At 49.2% G+C, this 15188-nt stretch overlaps 1 protein-coding gene across 1 annotated transcript in view; it reads right to left on the reverse strand.

The window, feature by feature from the left end:
* LOC133282378 (terminal nucleotidyltransferase 4B-like) overlaps positions 1-8329 on the reverse strand; it is a 42367-nt gene extending 34038 nt beyond the window's left edge. The window contains exon 1 of the mRNA XM_061478400.1: positions 7550-8329. Within this exon, the coding sequence (XP_061334384.1) occupies positions 7550-8121 (572 nt within the window). The 5' untranslated portion in view covers positions 8122-8329. The remainder of the gene's footprint in view (positions 1-7549) is intronic.
* Positions 8330-15188: the final 6859 nt, after the last annotated feature.

Below are 15188 nucleotides of genomic sequence, written 5' to 3' on the forward strand. Positions count from 1 at the left end.
AGCCAACCGTATCCTGGGCCGCATCAAAAGGAGTGTGACCAGCAGGTTGAAGGAGGTGATCCTGACCCTCTGCTCTGCTCTCGTGAGACCCCACTTGGAGTACTGTGTGCAGTTCTGGTGTCCTCCACATAAGAAGGACATGGAGCTGTTGGAGCAAGTCCAGAGGAGGGATACGAGGATGATCAGGGGGCAGGAGCACCTCCCATATGAAGACAGGCTGAGAAAGTTGGGGCTGTTCAGCCTGGAGAAGAAAAGGCTGTGTGGAGACCTCATAGCAGCCTTCCAGTATCTGAAGGGGGCTACAAGGATGCTGGGGAGGGACTTTTCATCGGGGACTGTAGTGGCAGGACAAGGCGTAATAGGTTCAAACTTCAAAAGGGGAAGTTTAGATTAGATATAAGGAAGAAGTTCTTTACTGTAAGGGTGGTGAGGCACTGGAATGGGTTGCCCAAGGCACTGTTCAAGGCAGTTGGACACTGTTGGACAGAGCCTTGGGCAACATGGCTTGGTGCGTGGTGTCCCTGGCCATGACAGTGGGGTAGGAGCTAGATGATCTTACGGTCCTTTCCAACCCTAACTACTATGATTCTATGCACGGGTAGCAGAAAAACCATGGGCCAGGAGCACTAGCATGCAACCTGCAAAATATCCTGGAGAGTCCCCAGCCTCCTTTTGCTCTGCTTATCACTCTAGACTAGAAAGCTACAAACAGTAACTGTCAGTAAAGGATGGTGACTAAGCAGATAACAAATGTTTCCTGAGATCACCTCTATTAGCCCAGTGACAGAGACACATGCTCAAGAGCATCAATTGCAGGAACTGGAAGAATACTTCCTCCCCCCATGTAGGTGACTGGTCTCACCCTTCAAAGTATCTGGAAAGGCCAGTCTCTGACTAGGCCTGGGGATCAAACCATGGTTTTTATCTTCTTTCCTCTGAAGCTTCAGCTAGTATATCTGTCAGGAAACCAATATAAACCTAGAAAATATTGCACTGAAATACTTTCCATGAGTCCAAAAACCTTAAAATTAAGAGACACCAATACATGCTGAAAGATATCTGAAAAATTTCATGCAACAACCTCAGTTGCTGAGTTCTGCTCGGATATAAGGACAAAAGAATCAGCACATTGGGGGACGGGGGGGACGGGGGGATGGATTTCTAATAGTTTGAGGGTTAAAACCTCACAACTGACCCAGCCCTATTATCATACAGCGGGAAGCCACCCTAGAATGGGACATCCCCAGCACAGCACACATCCTCACACCATCTACATGTTGTGCATTAATACATTTGTCTGCAGTCTTGCAACAAAAGCAGTAAAGGGAGAGCAAGAGGCTGTGTAGAACCCTCAGAAACTCACTCAAGATTCATCCAACTCACTGAAACCACCCACTCAAAATAATTTCAAAATGTGAAAATTAAGCAAGTGCACCCAGTCTACCAAAAAGCGAGTAGAAGGCTGTCACAGCTTAAGCCCAGCTGGAAACTCAAAACCACGCAGCTGCTAGCTCACTCCCCCACTTCTTCCCCCACCCAGTCCTGGCGGGATGGGGAGAAGAACTGAAGAAATGTAAATCCCACGGGTTGAGAAAAAAAACAGTCAAATGATCCAAAGCATAAAGTGGGGGAGTGAGTGAGTAGCTGCATGGTTCTGAGTTACCGGCTGTGCTTAAACCAGGACAAACATATAGATGGGCTCATGATCAAGGGGTGGACTTAACAATGGACACTATTGCCCAGGTTATTCATGACTGTGAAACGTGCTGTAATTAAGCAAGGCAAGTGGCTAAAGCCTCTCTGGTATGGAGGACGATGGTTGAAGTACGAATATGGGCAGGCCTGGCAGATTGACTATATCACACTCCCACCAAGGCAAGCGCCATTTGCTTACCATGGTGGAAGCAACCACTGGATGGCTCGAACCACACGCTGCTTCCCACGCCACTGCCCAGAGCACTATCCTAGGCCTTGAGAAACAAATCTTGTGGCAACATAGCAACCCAAAAAGAACTGAGTCAGACAATGGGACTGATTTCCGGAACAACCGTATAGACACTTGCAAACCTGAAAGTAATATTTCATGAATATGTGAGGTTTGTTTTCAGGTTCTTCCCTATGACCCCAAAGGCTGGTAACTCTGGCTCTTAGTTTTTTGTGTTGCTTTTGGTTTTCTCCCCCCTTTCCCCCATAAAAGACTTTATTTGCATCAGAACTTCAGCCTCCACAGAAAACATTCAACTTCCAAATGTCCAATGAAAGCTGCAAGGCTTCATGGCTGTACAGTACAATAGGAGCTTTCTCTATAGTTGTTCTGTTTTCTTTTTCCATCAACCCCTACTTTTGTAGTCTTTCAAAATCAGTCTAGTATCTTGTGTTACTCTAGTATGTATCTAGCACTATCCATTTACAGCAAATTGATTATTCTTCCTAAGCCACTCTGGATGTGTACAGGCTTTTGTTAATCTTCATGTGCTAATGCTATCATGCTTTCTGACTCCTGTTTAAATTTCGTGTGCTGCTTGTTTTTTTTCCTCTGTGTTGGCTTTCCTTGCTTGCAATTGTGTTGATTGTGGTGGAGAGCATAATGCAACTCAGATGTCACTGAAACTGCTGTTGATAATGCCTCAGGCTTTTCTGATGCACAAGAGCTAGTGGGATAGATGCTTTAGTTCTGCTCTGCAATGTAATGGTGCTGCATTTCTGTTGCCCAGACTGCATAAGCTCAAAGAGCATACAGAAAGTTTGGTGCAACTCTTACTCCAGTCTTCCAACTCATATTTTTGCTAATTGTGTTATTTTAGAAACTTTTGTTTCCTCAAAGCATCAGGATGTTTTTACTTGACAAAATTTATATTTTTGTTACCTACTTGTCCTGTCCAGGAAACTGGTACAGAATCTTTATGGTGTCACATAATAAGTTTCTTTGTCTAGTCTCATTTCTACCTTCCAACTAGAAACTTCTCCTCCTTGAGAAGTGGGAGAAGACATGTGTAAGAACTGCTGATGAAAAAGAAATGCTTGTTGATAGAAAGTATACTATTTATGACTCTTGTTCTTTTCTTTATCAGTGATTCTGATAGTGGTGTCAGTCTGTACAGCAAGTGGTGCCTGGAACTGGTTAATAGACCCAGAGACATAAAAGGTAAAGATCAGGCTAATCCCAAATGTAGTGTGTGGCAGTCAAGTGGTATAGCATTGAAAACTGAAAGGCCAAATATGGTTCTCCTCTGAAACTGGGAGATAATTTTCAGTTAGGCTCTCGAGCTGTCTAGAATTTTTCTGGAATATGTCCTGGGACAATAATGCCTACCAATATGTGTACCTTGAATGCGCATCTAAAGAACAGTTCACAAGTACTCAAATGGTTAGGAGAAGTATATGTATATATATATATATTATTTTTTTTTTTAAGTAAAAGTATGCAGTGGGACTAATTTAATTTCTTTCCTAGGTGTCATTTTTCATATCATTTCGAAATCACACACTTCTTACAATTAGGTGCATTACCCTAATAAGCTTGTTCTTTGCTGGAATACATAGAAGGGTGGTGGCACCATCAATGCATTCTTCAATTGTGTTTGTCAGATTAAAGGTGTTGCAGTTACTACAATTATTGACGCCTACGCTAATACTGCTTTTTTTTGGTTTTTACTTGTTCTGTGTACCAGCGTTAGCTCCTTTCCTTGACACAGTCCACGCAGTATAGCAGCCTGAGGTCAAACTTTTGGCAGAATATAACATGTCCTGTGATGATGCAAGTATTAGTCATTGCCTAAATTTTGGTGGGTTTTTTGTGGCTTGCTTTGTTTTGGGGTTGTTTGCTGTTTTTTTTCTCCTGAACAGCACTTGCCACAAAGTCATGTAGTGATAGGACAAGGGGAAATGGCTTTAAGATGAAAGGGGGGCAGACTTAGATATTAGGAAGAAATTCTTTCCTATGAGGGTGGTGAGGTGCTGGCACAGGGTGCCCAGAGAAGCTGTGGCTGCCTCACCCCTGGCAGTGTTCAAGGCCAGGTTGGATGGGGCTTGGAGCAGCCTGCTCTAGTGGAAGGTGTCCCTGCCTGCGGCAGGGGGTTGGAACTGTGAATGAGCTTTAAGGTCCCTCCCAACCTAAAAAATTCTATAAATACACCTTAATGAATTCTGTGTGTCTGTAAAACTGGAATGTAGAATACTTAGTATTGTTCTGTGTGTCATTCTAAACTTAGCCTGTAAAAATGGAAGTTGGGCTCAACTTTCAGTGTCTAAACTTATCCCCTCCCCCTCCTTGCAGACTGAAAAATTCATTTTGAAACCCAGGCCTCATGTTCAATAAGGGCTGTCTTCCTTCAGTTTGTTGGGTTTTTTTTCCACTGCCATGGAAACCAAAAATGACCTTTTTAAGGTAGTGTGACAAGCAAAAAACCAAACAGGACTGGTTGTCACTGCCTGGGAGTGAAAGTCTTAAGCAGTTGACAGTGAAAGTGTGCAATATTACTTCTTGAATATTTATCCAAATTATTTGTTATCATATCAGTGCTTTTGCTACTTCCGATTACCTCTTTTTTTTTCAGTATTAGTGTTACTTTACTTCAGCTAGAAGAGAACATACAGGTGAATTATGTTAATCGGTTATGAAACTGAACTTGAAAAATCAAACCTTTTGCGTTGTGTGTCTTTATAAGCTATTGTAAATAAGATGGATGCCAATGTTCAGGAAAAGAAGTAATACTTGCTGTATGGACTTTTTGAATTCTCATGAACAGTACTGAAAGGAACTTTTACCATTCCCATGATGTTTTATCATCACACTTGCTCATTACAGCTGTCCTTGTCTCCTGGTCATTCTTTTTGGAATTGGTTAAAGGCTTGCAGAAAGACTGTCTGTCTGGGAGAAAACTGGCCTTGCTTTTTAAGAAATGCAACTACATCAAGGATCACATTTGTCAGACTGCATATATAGTGCACCAGCCACTTCCATTGTGGGAATACATAGCTCCTAGTGACATCTGGTTCACAACACTGCTCTTTCCAGATTTTAATATTTAAAAATTTGTCTTAAATATGCTTGTATCTTACCAACTAAGGGTGTACTGTATCTGAAGTCCTGATCTTGCTAGGCTGTGCAGAACCTGGTGGCGAAGGTACACCATGTAGATGCTCATGTACCCAAGAGTCAGGCCACTGAGGAACACCAGAACAACCATCAGGTAGATAGCTTCCAAGATTGAATTGGTTCAGATAGATTTAGGTTGCCAACATAAGGGGGAATTACTTTTAGCCGGGTGGGTGCATGACACCTCAGGCCACCAAGGCAGAGATGCAGCATACAGATGGGCTTGTGACTGAGGGGTGGACTTGACAATGGACACTATTGCCCAGGTTATTCAGGAGTGTGAAACATGTGCTGCAATTAAGCAAGCCAAGCGGTTAAAGCCTCTCTGGAATGGAGGACGATGGCTGAAGTACAAATATGGGCAGGCCTGGCAGACTGATTATATCACACTCCCACCAACCCACCAAGGCAAGCGCCATCTGCTTACCGTGGTGGAAGCAACCGCCGGATGACTGGAAACATACGCTGTGCCTCACATCACTGTCTGGAACACTATCCTGGGCCTTGAGAGACAGATCTTGTGGCGACACGGCACCCCAGGGAGAACTGAGTCAGACAATGGGACTCATTTCAGGGACAGCCTTATAGACACTTGGGCCAAAGAGCATGCCATTGAGTGGGTATATCACATCCCCTACCATGCACCAGCCTCTGGGAAAACTGAATGGTACAATAGGCTGTTAAAAACTACACTGAGAGCAATGGGTGGTGGGACTTTCAAACATTGGGAGATACATTTACCAAAAGCCACCTGGTTGGTCAACACCAGAGGATCTGCCAACAGGAATGGTCCAGCCCAGTCAGAACTTTTACATGCTGTAGAAGGAGATAAAGTTCCTGTGGTGCACATAAAGAATTTGCTGAGGAAGACAGCCTGGGTTATTCCTGCTTCGGGTAAAGGCAAACCCACTTGTGGGACTGCTTTTGCTCAGGGACCCGGATATACTTGGTGGGTAACATGGTGTCCTGGGTTCAGCTGTAGCAACCAATTTTCTCCTTAGTAGCTGGTGCAGTGCTGTGATTTTGACCGTAGTCCGAGAACAACGCTGATAAACACACCGATGTTTGTAGTTGTTGCTAACTAATGTTTACCCCAATCAAGGACTTTTCAGTCTCATGCTCTTCCAGGGAGGAGGAGCATAAGAAGTCAGGAGGGAGCAGAGTCAGGACACCTGACCCAATCTAGCCAAAGGGGTATTCCATACCACAGCACTTCATGCCCAGTATATAAACTGGAGAGAGTTACCCGGAAGGCCCAGATCACTGCTCGGGTCGAACTGGGTATCAGTCAACGGGTGGTGAGCAACTGTGTTGTGCATCCCTTGTATTTATCCCCACACACACCTTTCCACTTTTAGTTTTATGTCCTCTCCCCTTGTTATTTCCCTTATTATCATTATTGACAGTAGTAGTAGTTTTGTATTATACCTTAGTTACTGGACTATTCTTATCTCAACCTGTGGGATTTACATTCTTTTAATTTTCCTCCCCATCCGTCTGGGAGCAGAGGGGACAAAGCGGGGGGAGTGAGCGAGCAGCTGCATTGTTTTGAGTCACCGGCTGGGCTTAAACCACGACATAATCCGTAACACTCTATATAATTATGTGTGCATAGTTTCTCTGTTAGGTCTTCGAAAAAACACACTCCCCATCTTATTTCCTAGACTATGCACTCTTTTAACAGCAGCAGATTATTATTCTTCTAAGTTATAACACCTATTATGCATTTGTTCTACATATAGCACAAAGCTTCAGAAGCGTGCCTGGCAGCGGCTGCCAAGACCAGGACCTGCACCTCTGATAGCGCGCTGTCTGCTGTCCTCCCCAGCTCAGCCACCTCACCCAGCCCCGCGGCATGCACGTGAGCAGCAATGGCACCAGACCCCTCACCGACACCACCACCGCAATACATGTACCGCATGGGGTACAATAACCGCAAAGAGAGCAACGGAACACCCTTGCTCGGGCAGCAAGGCGTGATACCGGGCGATGAGCGTCTAACAGCCCCACGTACACACGCAGTGACAACAGGAAAGCCTACAGATAGGCTTGCCCACCCCATCAGCACGCACCTGGGCATCCGCTACCCCCTCCACGAGGAGTCACTGCCCGGCCGGGCTCGGGGGCTGCACGAGAGGCTGCCCCGCCGACAGGCATCAGCAGGGCCCGTTGACGCAGCGCACGGGCGGGCCGGGCAGCGGGCCGGGCAGCGGCCCGGCATACGTGGCCCCTGCCTGCCCCCGCCGGCGGCGAGCGGCGTCCTACGGGCCCGATCCAGATACCCCGCGACACCCGCCGTTCCTGTGGCCACGCCCCACTGCCGCAACCCAGCGGCCATCCCGTGCTGGGAGGGCCTCAGCTCGCACCTCTTCAAGAGGCCTGGCCAGGTTCAAGCCTGGCGCTGGCAGTTGCTCGGCACCCCCTCGCCTGCTTGGCGCTGCGGCCGCTCACCCCATGACTCCTTGGCTGTAGTTCCTCTTCTTCCAAGGGGTACCGATGTAGAACGACTCGGCCAGGCCAGCCTGGGCCCGGGCGGCCGGCTCATTTCCTAGGGCGAGGGCCCGGCCCTGCCCAGGAGGCCTCAGCAGGAGGCTGTAGTTAAGACCGAAGGTGCTGGCCTTGTTGTCGCGCTTCCTCTTGTTGCTGGCGGCCGTGGCGGCAGACGGCTCGACCTGTGCGGGCCGGGCCCAGGCAGCAGCCCCCAGGGGCGGCGAGGTCTGGTGGTGGTTGCGGTTCTGCTGGTTGTTGGCGCTCTCGAGCGGCAGGAAGTCAGGCTGGGGACCAGCGCGGTACATGCTGGGCGGGGAGACCGGGCCGGCCCCAGCGGGGGCGCTCTGCTGCTGCTGCTGCTGCTGCTGCTGCTGCTGCTGCTGCTGCTGCTGCTGCTGCTGCTCCTGCTCCTGCTCCTGCTCCTGATGGAAGTAGAGATTGCGGACCCCTTGCGTAGTTTCCCAGATCTGCATCCACAGGCGATTCGAGGGACCAAGCTGCTCTGGCTGGAACCAGGCTATCCGAGGATCCATCAAACGGGGACCCACCCCGGCTACCTTCACTCACCGCCAGCCACCGACACTGAGACCCTGTCACGGGGTCCCACCGCTAATGGCGGCTCTTATGGAAGGGCAGCTCCGCGCCTGCCTGCCTGCCCGCTGCCGTCGCTCCACAGCTCCCGCCCCTCCTGGCGAGCGCGGCGAGGCGGGGCCCGGCTGGGCCGTCGGCACACGGGCCGCGCGCAGGCAAGGGGGCGGTGGCTGGGCCCGGGCGGAGCCCCAGGCAGGCCCCGGCTCTGCCCCGGCCCGGCACCTGCCGGGCGGGACTGGGCGGCTCTCGGGCCACAGCGGCGGCATCTCTTCCGGTGGAATCGTCCTAGTTCGATGGATGGACCATCCGAGAGATAAAGAATTGGCTGGCTGGCTGCACGCAGATAATTGTGGTTAACGGTCCAACTGGAAACGGGTAATAAGTGGTGTCCCTCATGGGTCGGTGGTCAACATTTTTGTCTGCAACATGGACAGCGGGATTGATGCACCCTCAGCAAGTTTGCTGATAACACTAAGCTGTGTGGTTTGGTTGATGTGCTGGAGGGAAGGGGATGCCATCCAGAGAGACCATGACACACTTGAGAAGTGGGCCAATGCCAACCTCATGTGAAGTTCAGCAATGGAAAGCGTAAGGTCCTACACCTGGGTCGGGGCAATCCCAGACACAGCTACAGGTTGGGCAGAGAAGAGATTCAGAGCAGCCCTGCAGAGAAGGATTTGGAGGTGTAGGTCGATGAGAAACTGAATGTGAGCTGGCTTCAGTGTGCCATCTCAAAGCCCAGAAAGCCAACCGTATCCTGGGCTGCATCAAAAGAAGTGTGACCAGCAGGTCAAAGGAGGTGATTCTGCCCCTCTGCTCTGCTCTCGTGAGACCCCACTTGGAGTACTGTGTGCAGTTCTGGTGTCCTCCACATAAGAAGGACATGGAGCTGTTGGAGCAAGTCCAGAGGAGGGCCACAAGGATTATCAGGGGGCTGGATCATCTCCCATATGAAGACAGGCTGAGAAAGTTGGGGCTGTTCAGCCTGGAGAAGGGAAGGCTGCATGGAGACCTCATAGCAGCCTTCCAGTATCTGAAGGGGGCTACAAGGATGCTGGAGAGGGACTCCTCATCAGAGACTGTAGTGATAGGACAAGGGGTAACGGGTTAAAACTTAAACAGGGGAAGTTCAGGTTGGATATAAGGAAGAAGTTCTTTACTGTGAGAGTGGTGAGGCACTGGAACAGGTTGCCCAAAGAAGTGGTAAATGCTCCGTCCCTGACAGTGTTCAAGACCAGGTTGGACAGAGCCTTGGGTGACATGGTCTAGGGTGAGGCAGGGGGGTTTTGAGATGAAGAAAGAACTCTTGACAAGATTAAGGATAGCCCATTGTAAATAGAATGTAACTAAGAGACTTGGACTCCAGGTGGACTTTGTAACAATGATAAGGAAGAAAGCTTTTCAGTTAATTTTAAAGGAGACCAGTTAGAACCAACTAAGGAGCTGGCAAACAGACAACGAGACCGTCCAGCTCCAAAGTTCACCCAAAGGATGAAGTGATGAAGAAGATGATGAAGAAACGACCACCAGGGGTCCCAAAGAGCACTACCACATTATTGTGCACATGCAGGAAGAATTTTCTAGAAGTATGACGTAATGTATCTGTAGCTTTATGAATATGCATATAATGTAATTAATATGTTTAGTGACAATATAATCACAGCCTGTTTGGTGCTTGAGTGAGACACGCTAGGAGGAGCTATCCCCCGTATCTCCCAGCGCCACAATAAAGAATACCTGCTTGTCAACTTCAACTTTGTTGGCGAGTTCCTGGAGTTTTTTTCTCCAAATCAATCTGGCGACCCAGGTGGGACCCCCTCGCTCGGCTGCAGGAACCATTGAGGGTAAGGCTCCCTAGGGCCCTCAGGAGTTTTTCCCAGAGGGACCCCTCGACTCATTTGGATCACTGTGGGAGCAGACAAGGGCCATCTTCTATAAGGTATTCTTTATGAATTAAGTTATTTGGGTGTAATGGTATTAAAGAGCTCTTCTGGGAGGTTAGCTGTGCTGGGGGTACTGTATGTTAGAGTACACTATGAGCTAACCTGGGTTAGCTGTGGTGGGGGTGCTCTGTCATAGAGTGCCCTATGAGCTAACCCTAGCTGTGGTGGGGATATTCTGTAATAGAGTACCACTGTATAAACTGGGTGCAGTTACCCGGAAGGCCCAGATCGCTGCTCAGGTCGGGCTGGGTATCAGTTGGCAGGTGGTGAGCAATAGTATTCTCTCACCTTGTTATTTCCCTTATCATTATTATTATTGGTGGTAGTAGTAGTGGTTTTGTATTATACCTTAGTTTGGACTGTTCTTATCTAAACCCATGGAGTTACATTCTTTTGATTCTGCTCCCCATCCCTCCAGGAGTGGGGGAGGACGAAGTGGGGGAGTGAGCGAGCGGTTGCGTGGTTCTGAGTTACCGTCTGGGCTTAAACCATGGTGTCGTGGTTTAAACCCAGTCAGGTAATTCGTTCGCTCACTTCCCCCCCTTTCTTGCCCTCCCCCTGCTCCCGGAGGGACAGAGAGGAGAATCGAAAAGAATGCAACTCCCACGGGTTGAGATAAGAACAGTTTAGTAACTAAGGTATAACACAAATCACTACTGCTACCACCAATGATAATAATGGAAAAGGAAATAACAAGGGAAGAGAATACAACACCTCAGCACCAGCCGACCGATAACTCGCCCCCCTCAGCCCGACCAAGCACCGACCTATACCTCCTCCAACCCCGCAGTCCCCAAGCCCCTTCCAGGTAACTCCCAGTTACATCCTGGGCATGACGTGCTGTGGTATGGAATACCTCTTTGGTCAGTTTGGGTCAGGTGTCCTGTCTCTGCTTCCTCCCAACTTCCCCTCCTCCCTGGCAGAGCATGAGGCTCACAAAATCCTTGGCCAAACCAAAACATCCTTGTTATCAGCTCTGTTCCCGAGCTGAAAGTCAAAACACTGCACTACATTAGCTACCAAGAAGGAGAAAAAATGACTGCTACTGCTGAACCCAGGACATTATCCACCCCTTATTCCATACCATTCACGTCATGCTCAGATCCCACATTTTCAATATACCATCACTCTTATCTTAGTGCATGGACCAGTCCCTATAAAGCTGCTGAGTCCATCTGGTCCATGATGTCAGTCTCCATCTCTTGTACCAGTCAGAGCAGGAGAGAATGTGTGCAGTGTTCACACTTGTGAATAATCTGGGCAATAGTGTCCATTGCTAAGTCCACCCCTCGATCATGAGTCCATCTCTATGTTGCATCTCTGCTCTGATGGCCTGAAATGCTATGGGCCCACCAGGCTTAAAATAATTCACTGTCCCCTTCAGCAGTTTCTGCAGCTTGTTGCTGGGGACTCCATAAAGCTGCCTTCCATCTCTGATGCTTCCAAAGCACTGGAGGGGCCCAGTGGACTAGATACTTGCCCATACTGTCCCACACACCCTGCCACTCATGACTGTCCAGCCTTGGGGAAAACCTCTTGGTCCCCCTATATTGTCGTCTAACCCCAGACAAGACCCAAACCTGACTCTGCTTAACTTTTGAGATCAGACAAAATGGTGGTGGGGAGAACACAGTCTGTGTGTGTGCCAACATGCTGATCCCCATCACAATCAGCAGGCAGGTCCCAAGGATACCCAAAGGCCATTCAAAACCTTCAGAACTCTCAAACGATGCTGCTGTACTTGTCACTGGGGCTGGTGTAGCTGCTGTGCTTGCCGGCTCTCCCACCACCAGCTTCTCTTTTCCTGAGTCCAGATCTTCCTCCTCTGCCTTGCTGGGAAATGCTGCGTGGTCTCCTGCATCGTCCTGGGGCTCGGCAGGCGGCTTCCGGGGCATGCTCTCGGCCGTCGCGGAGCTGGGCTCCTCCGCGGGGCTCGGCTCTTCCGCGGGGCTCGGCTCGGCCGCGGGGCTCGGCTCCTCCGCCGCCTTATCCCGCTGCTCGGCAGCCGCCTCCTTCCTCTCCTCGACCGCCCCGACCTCCTCCACCGGCAGCCGTCCCCTCGCGGCCTCCGGCCCCGCTCCCGCCGCCGCTCGGTCCCCGGGGCCGCTCTCCCGGGCCGGTTCGGCTGCCGCCGGCTCCCGGGGCCGCTCCCCCTCAGCTCCCCGCAGCCTCACGAAGATGGAGAGTAGGGTGAGGACCAGGCCGGTGAAGAGCAGCCGGACGGCCAGGTACAAGTCCACGGCCACGTCCGTCCCGCCCTGCTGCTGGGGCCCGCCCGTATTACAAGCCATTGCCATAAAGCACAGTGAGACAAGAACCTTAGCCCAGGCCCCACACTTGATAAACACTAACACAGCAAATACCGGCTCTAAGTAAGTTACAACATTCTGAAGCTGTGAGATCAACAAGAACAACTCTGAGAGCCAATAAATCAGCATTGTGACGAGTGACTATTAATCCAGTAAAATCTGTCGTTATCTCAACCCTTCGTGCCCCACGTTGGGCGCCAAAAAGAACTGTCGTGGTTTAAACCCAGTCAGGTAATTCGTTCGCTCACTTCCCCCCCTTTCTTGCCCTCCCCCTGCTCCCGGAGGGACAGAGAGGAGAATCGAAAAGAATGCAACTCAGGTTGGATATAAGGAAGAAGTTCTTTACTGTGAGAGTGTAGTTTCCATAACACAGGACTCTCTGCAAATGATCTGTCATATTTGAAAATTTCCATGGAAATGTAAATGTGTCTGTCTCCTCCCCCCCCCCCCCCCCCCCAAGCAGCTATTGGCTTTATGTGAAGTTGGTATTCACAGCAGCAATGCCAGTGTTAGAGTGAATCCTTTGAATTTCTGGCAGCATCCTGACAAAAGGACAAGACACAACTGAGACGCTAAAAGTGAAAAAGCAAAATTGGCATTGCAAGCCTAAACCAGTGTCCTGGGTTCAGCTACAGCAGTAATTTTTCTCCTTCTTAGTAGCTGGGGTTCAGTGCTGTGGTTTTGACTTTCAGCCTGGGAACAACGGTGATAATACCGATGTTTTTAGTTGTTGCTAAGTAATTGTCGTGGTTTAAACCCAGTCAGGCAACTCGTTCACTCACTCCCCCCCCCCTTCTTGCCCTCCCCCTACTCCCAGAGGGACGGAGAGGAGAATCGAAAAAATGCAACTCCCACGGGTTGAGATAATAACAGTTTAGTAACTAAGGTATAACACAAATCACTGCTGCTACCACCATTAATAATAATGATAAAGGAAATAACAAGGGAAGAGAATACGACATCTCACCACCAGCCGACCGATAACTCGCCCCCCCAGCCCGACCAAGCTCTGACCGATACCTCCTCCAACCCCACAGCCCTTCCGGCTAACTCCCAGTTACCTCCTGGGCATGACGTGCTGTGGTTTGGAATACTTCTTTGGCTAGCCTGGGACAGGCGCCCCGTCTCTGCTTCCTCACGGCTTCCCCTCCTCCCTGGCAGAGCATGAGCCTCACAAAGTCCTTGGTCAGGGTAAACATCACTTAGCAACAACCGAAAACATCGGTATCACCAGCACTGTTCCAAGGCTGGAAGTCAAAACACAGCACTGCACCAGCTACCACGAAGGAGAAACATGACTGCTACTGCTGAACCCAGAACAGTAATGTTTACTGTGACTAAGGACTTTCTGAGTCTCATGCTCTGCCAGGGAGGAGGGGAAGCCAGGAGGAAGCAGAGACAGGACACCTGACCCAAACTAGCCAAAGAGGTATTCCATACCACAGCATGTCGTGACCAGTATAGAAACTAGGGGGAGTTACCTGGAAGGCCCAGATTGCTGCTCAGGTTGGGCTGGGTATCGATTGGCAGGTTGTGAGCAGCTGTATTCTCTTCTCTTGTTATTTCCGTTATCATTATTATGATTGGTGGTAGCAGTAGTGGTTTTGTGTTATGCCTTAGTTACTGGACTGTTCTTATCTCAACCCGTGGGAGTTACATTCTTTTGATTCTGCTCCCCATCCCTCCAGGAGCAGGGGGGTGGGGGAGTGAGCGAGAGGCTGCGTGGTTCTGAGTTACCATCTGGGTTTAAACTACAACAACCAATTTTGATACGTCTTTCAATTTTCTTAATCATTGCTGGAAAAACAGGTTTTTCTTTCTCATTTCAGATGATTGGAAAATTTCTTCCTGATGGTACTATGAAGCAGTCTTCTCTTGTGGTAGCAGGGGAAGCTTTGGATGCGCTTTTTGATGTATTTGCAGACGGCAAAGAACCAGAAAAGGTGTCGGTACAGATCAGGTTGCTTCCAGCACTGAAATAATTTCAGTCAATGTTCAAAATGAGGGTAGGCATCAAATGCAGCCGGCTCAGCAACTCAATACGCAGTGTGGGTTAAAGCTTTAAGCAGGAATGTATGGCTTTATAGGATGACCAAAACAAAAAGACCAAACAGCGACCCCAAATAACTGAATTCCTGATATTTCTCTTTAGAGGAAAGAAAATACACTTGAAGTTCATGGAACCATCAAGATAACAGCACAGCATCTGCATCGCAACATCTGCATTATTGATGTCCAAATCACTGTATTGTTCTGAAACCCTTGTGAAAAAAGTCCTGCAGATGTCTCTGGAGGAAAACAGCTAAATTGGTGGGAGAGAAGTCCCTTCTGAAGTTACGTCTTTTGGTTTTAACTTCCTGTAGTTACTGGTGGACATTTTTGTTCTGATATCGGTTAATTAAAATAGATCAAGTATTCTGTATGCCATGTGTCCTGGGTTCAGCAGTAGCAGTCATTTTTTCTCCTTCTTGGTAGCTAATGTAGTGCAGTGTTTTGACTTTCAGCTCGGGAACAGAGCTGATAACAAGGATGTTTTGGTTTGGCCAAGGATTTTGTGAGCCTCATGCTCTGCCAGGGAGGAGGGGAAGCCGGGAGGAAGCAGAGACAGGACACCTGACCCAAACTGACCAAAGAGGTATTCCATACCACAGCACGTCATGCCCAGGATGTAACTGGGAGTTAGCCGGAAGGGGCTGGGGGACTGCGGGGTTGGAGGAGGTATAGGTCGGTGCTTGGTCGGGCTGAGGGGGGCGAGTT

This window comes from Pezoporus flaviventris, unplaced genomic scaffold, assembly GCF_033815535.1.
Source record: "Pezoporus flaviventris isolate CSIRO_AGI_PZ_B2104156 unplaced genomic scaffold, CSIRO_AGI_Pfla_v1 ptg000121l, whole genome shotgun sequence".
Lineage (NCBI taxonomy): Eukaryota > Metazoa > Chordata > Aves > Psittaciformes > Psittacidae > Pezoporus > Pezoporus flaviventris.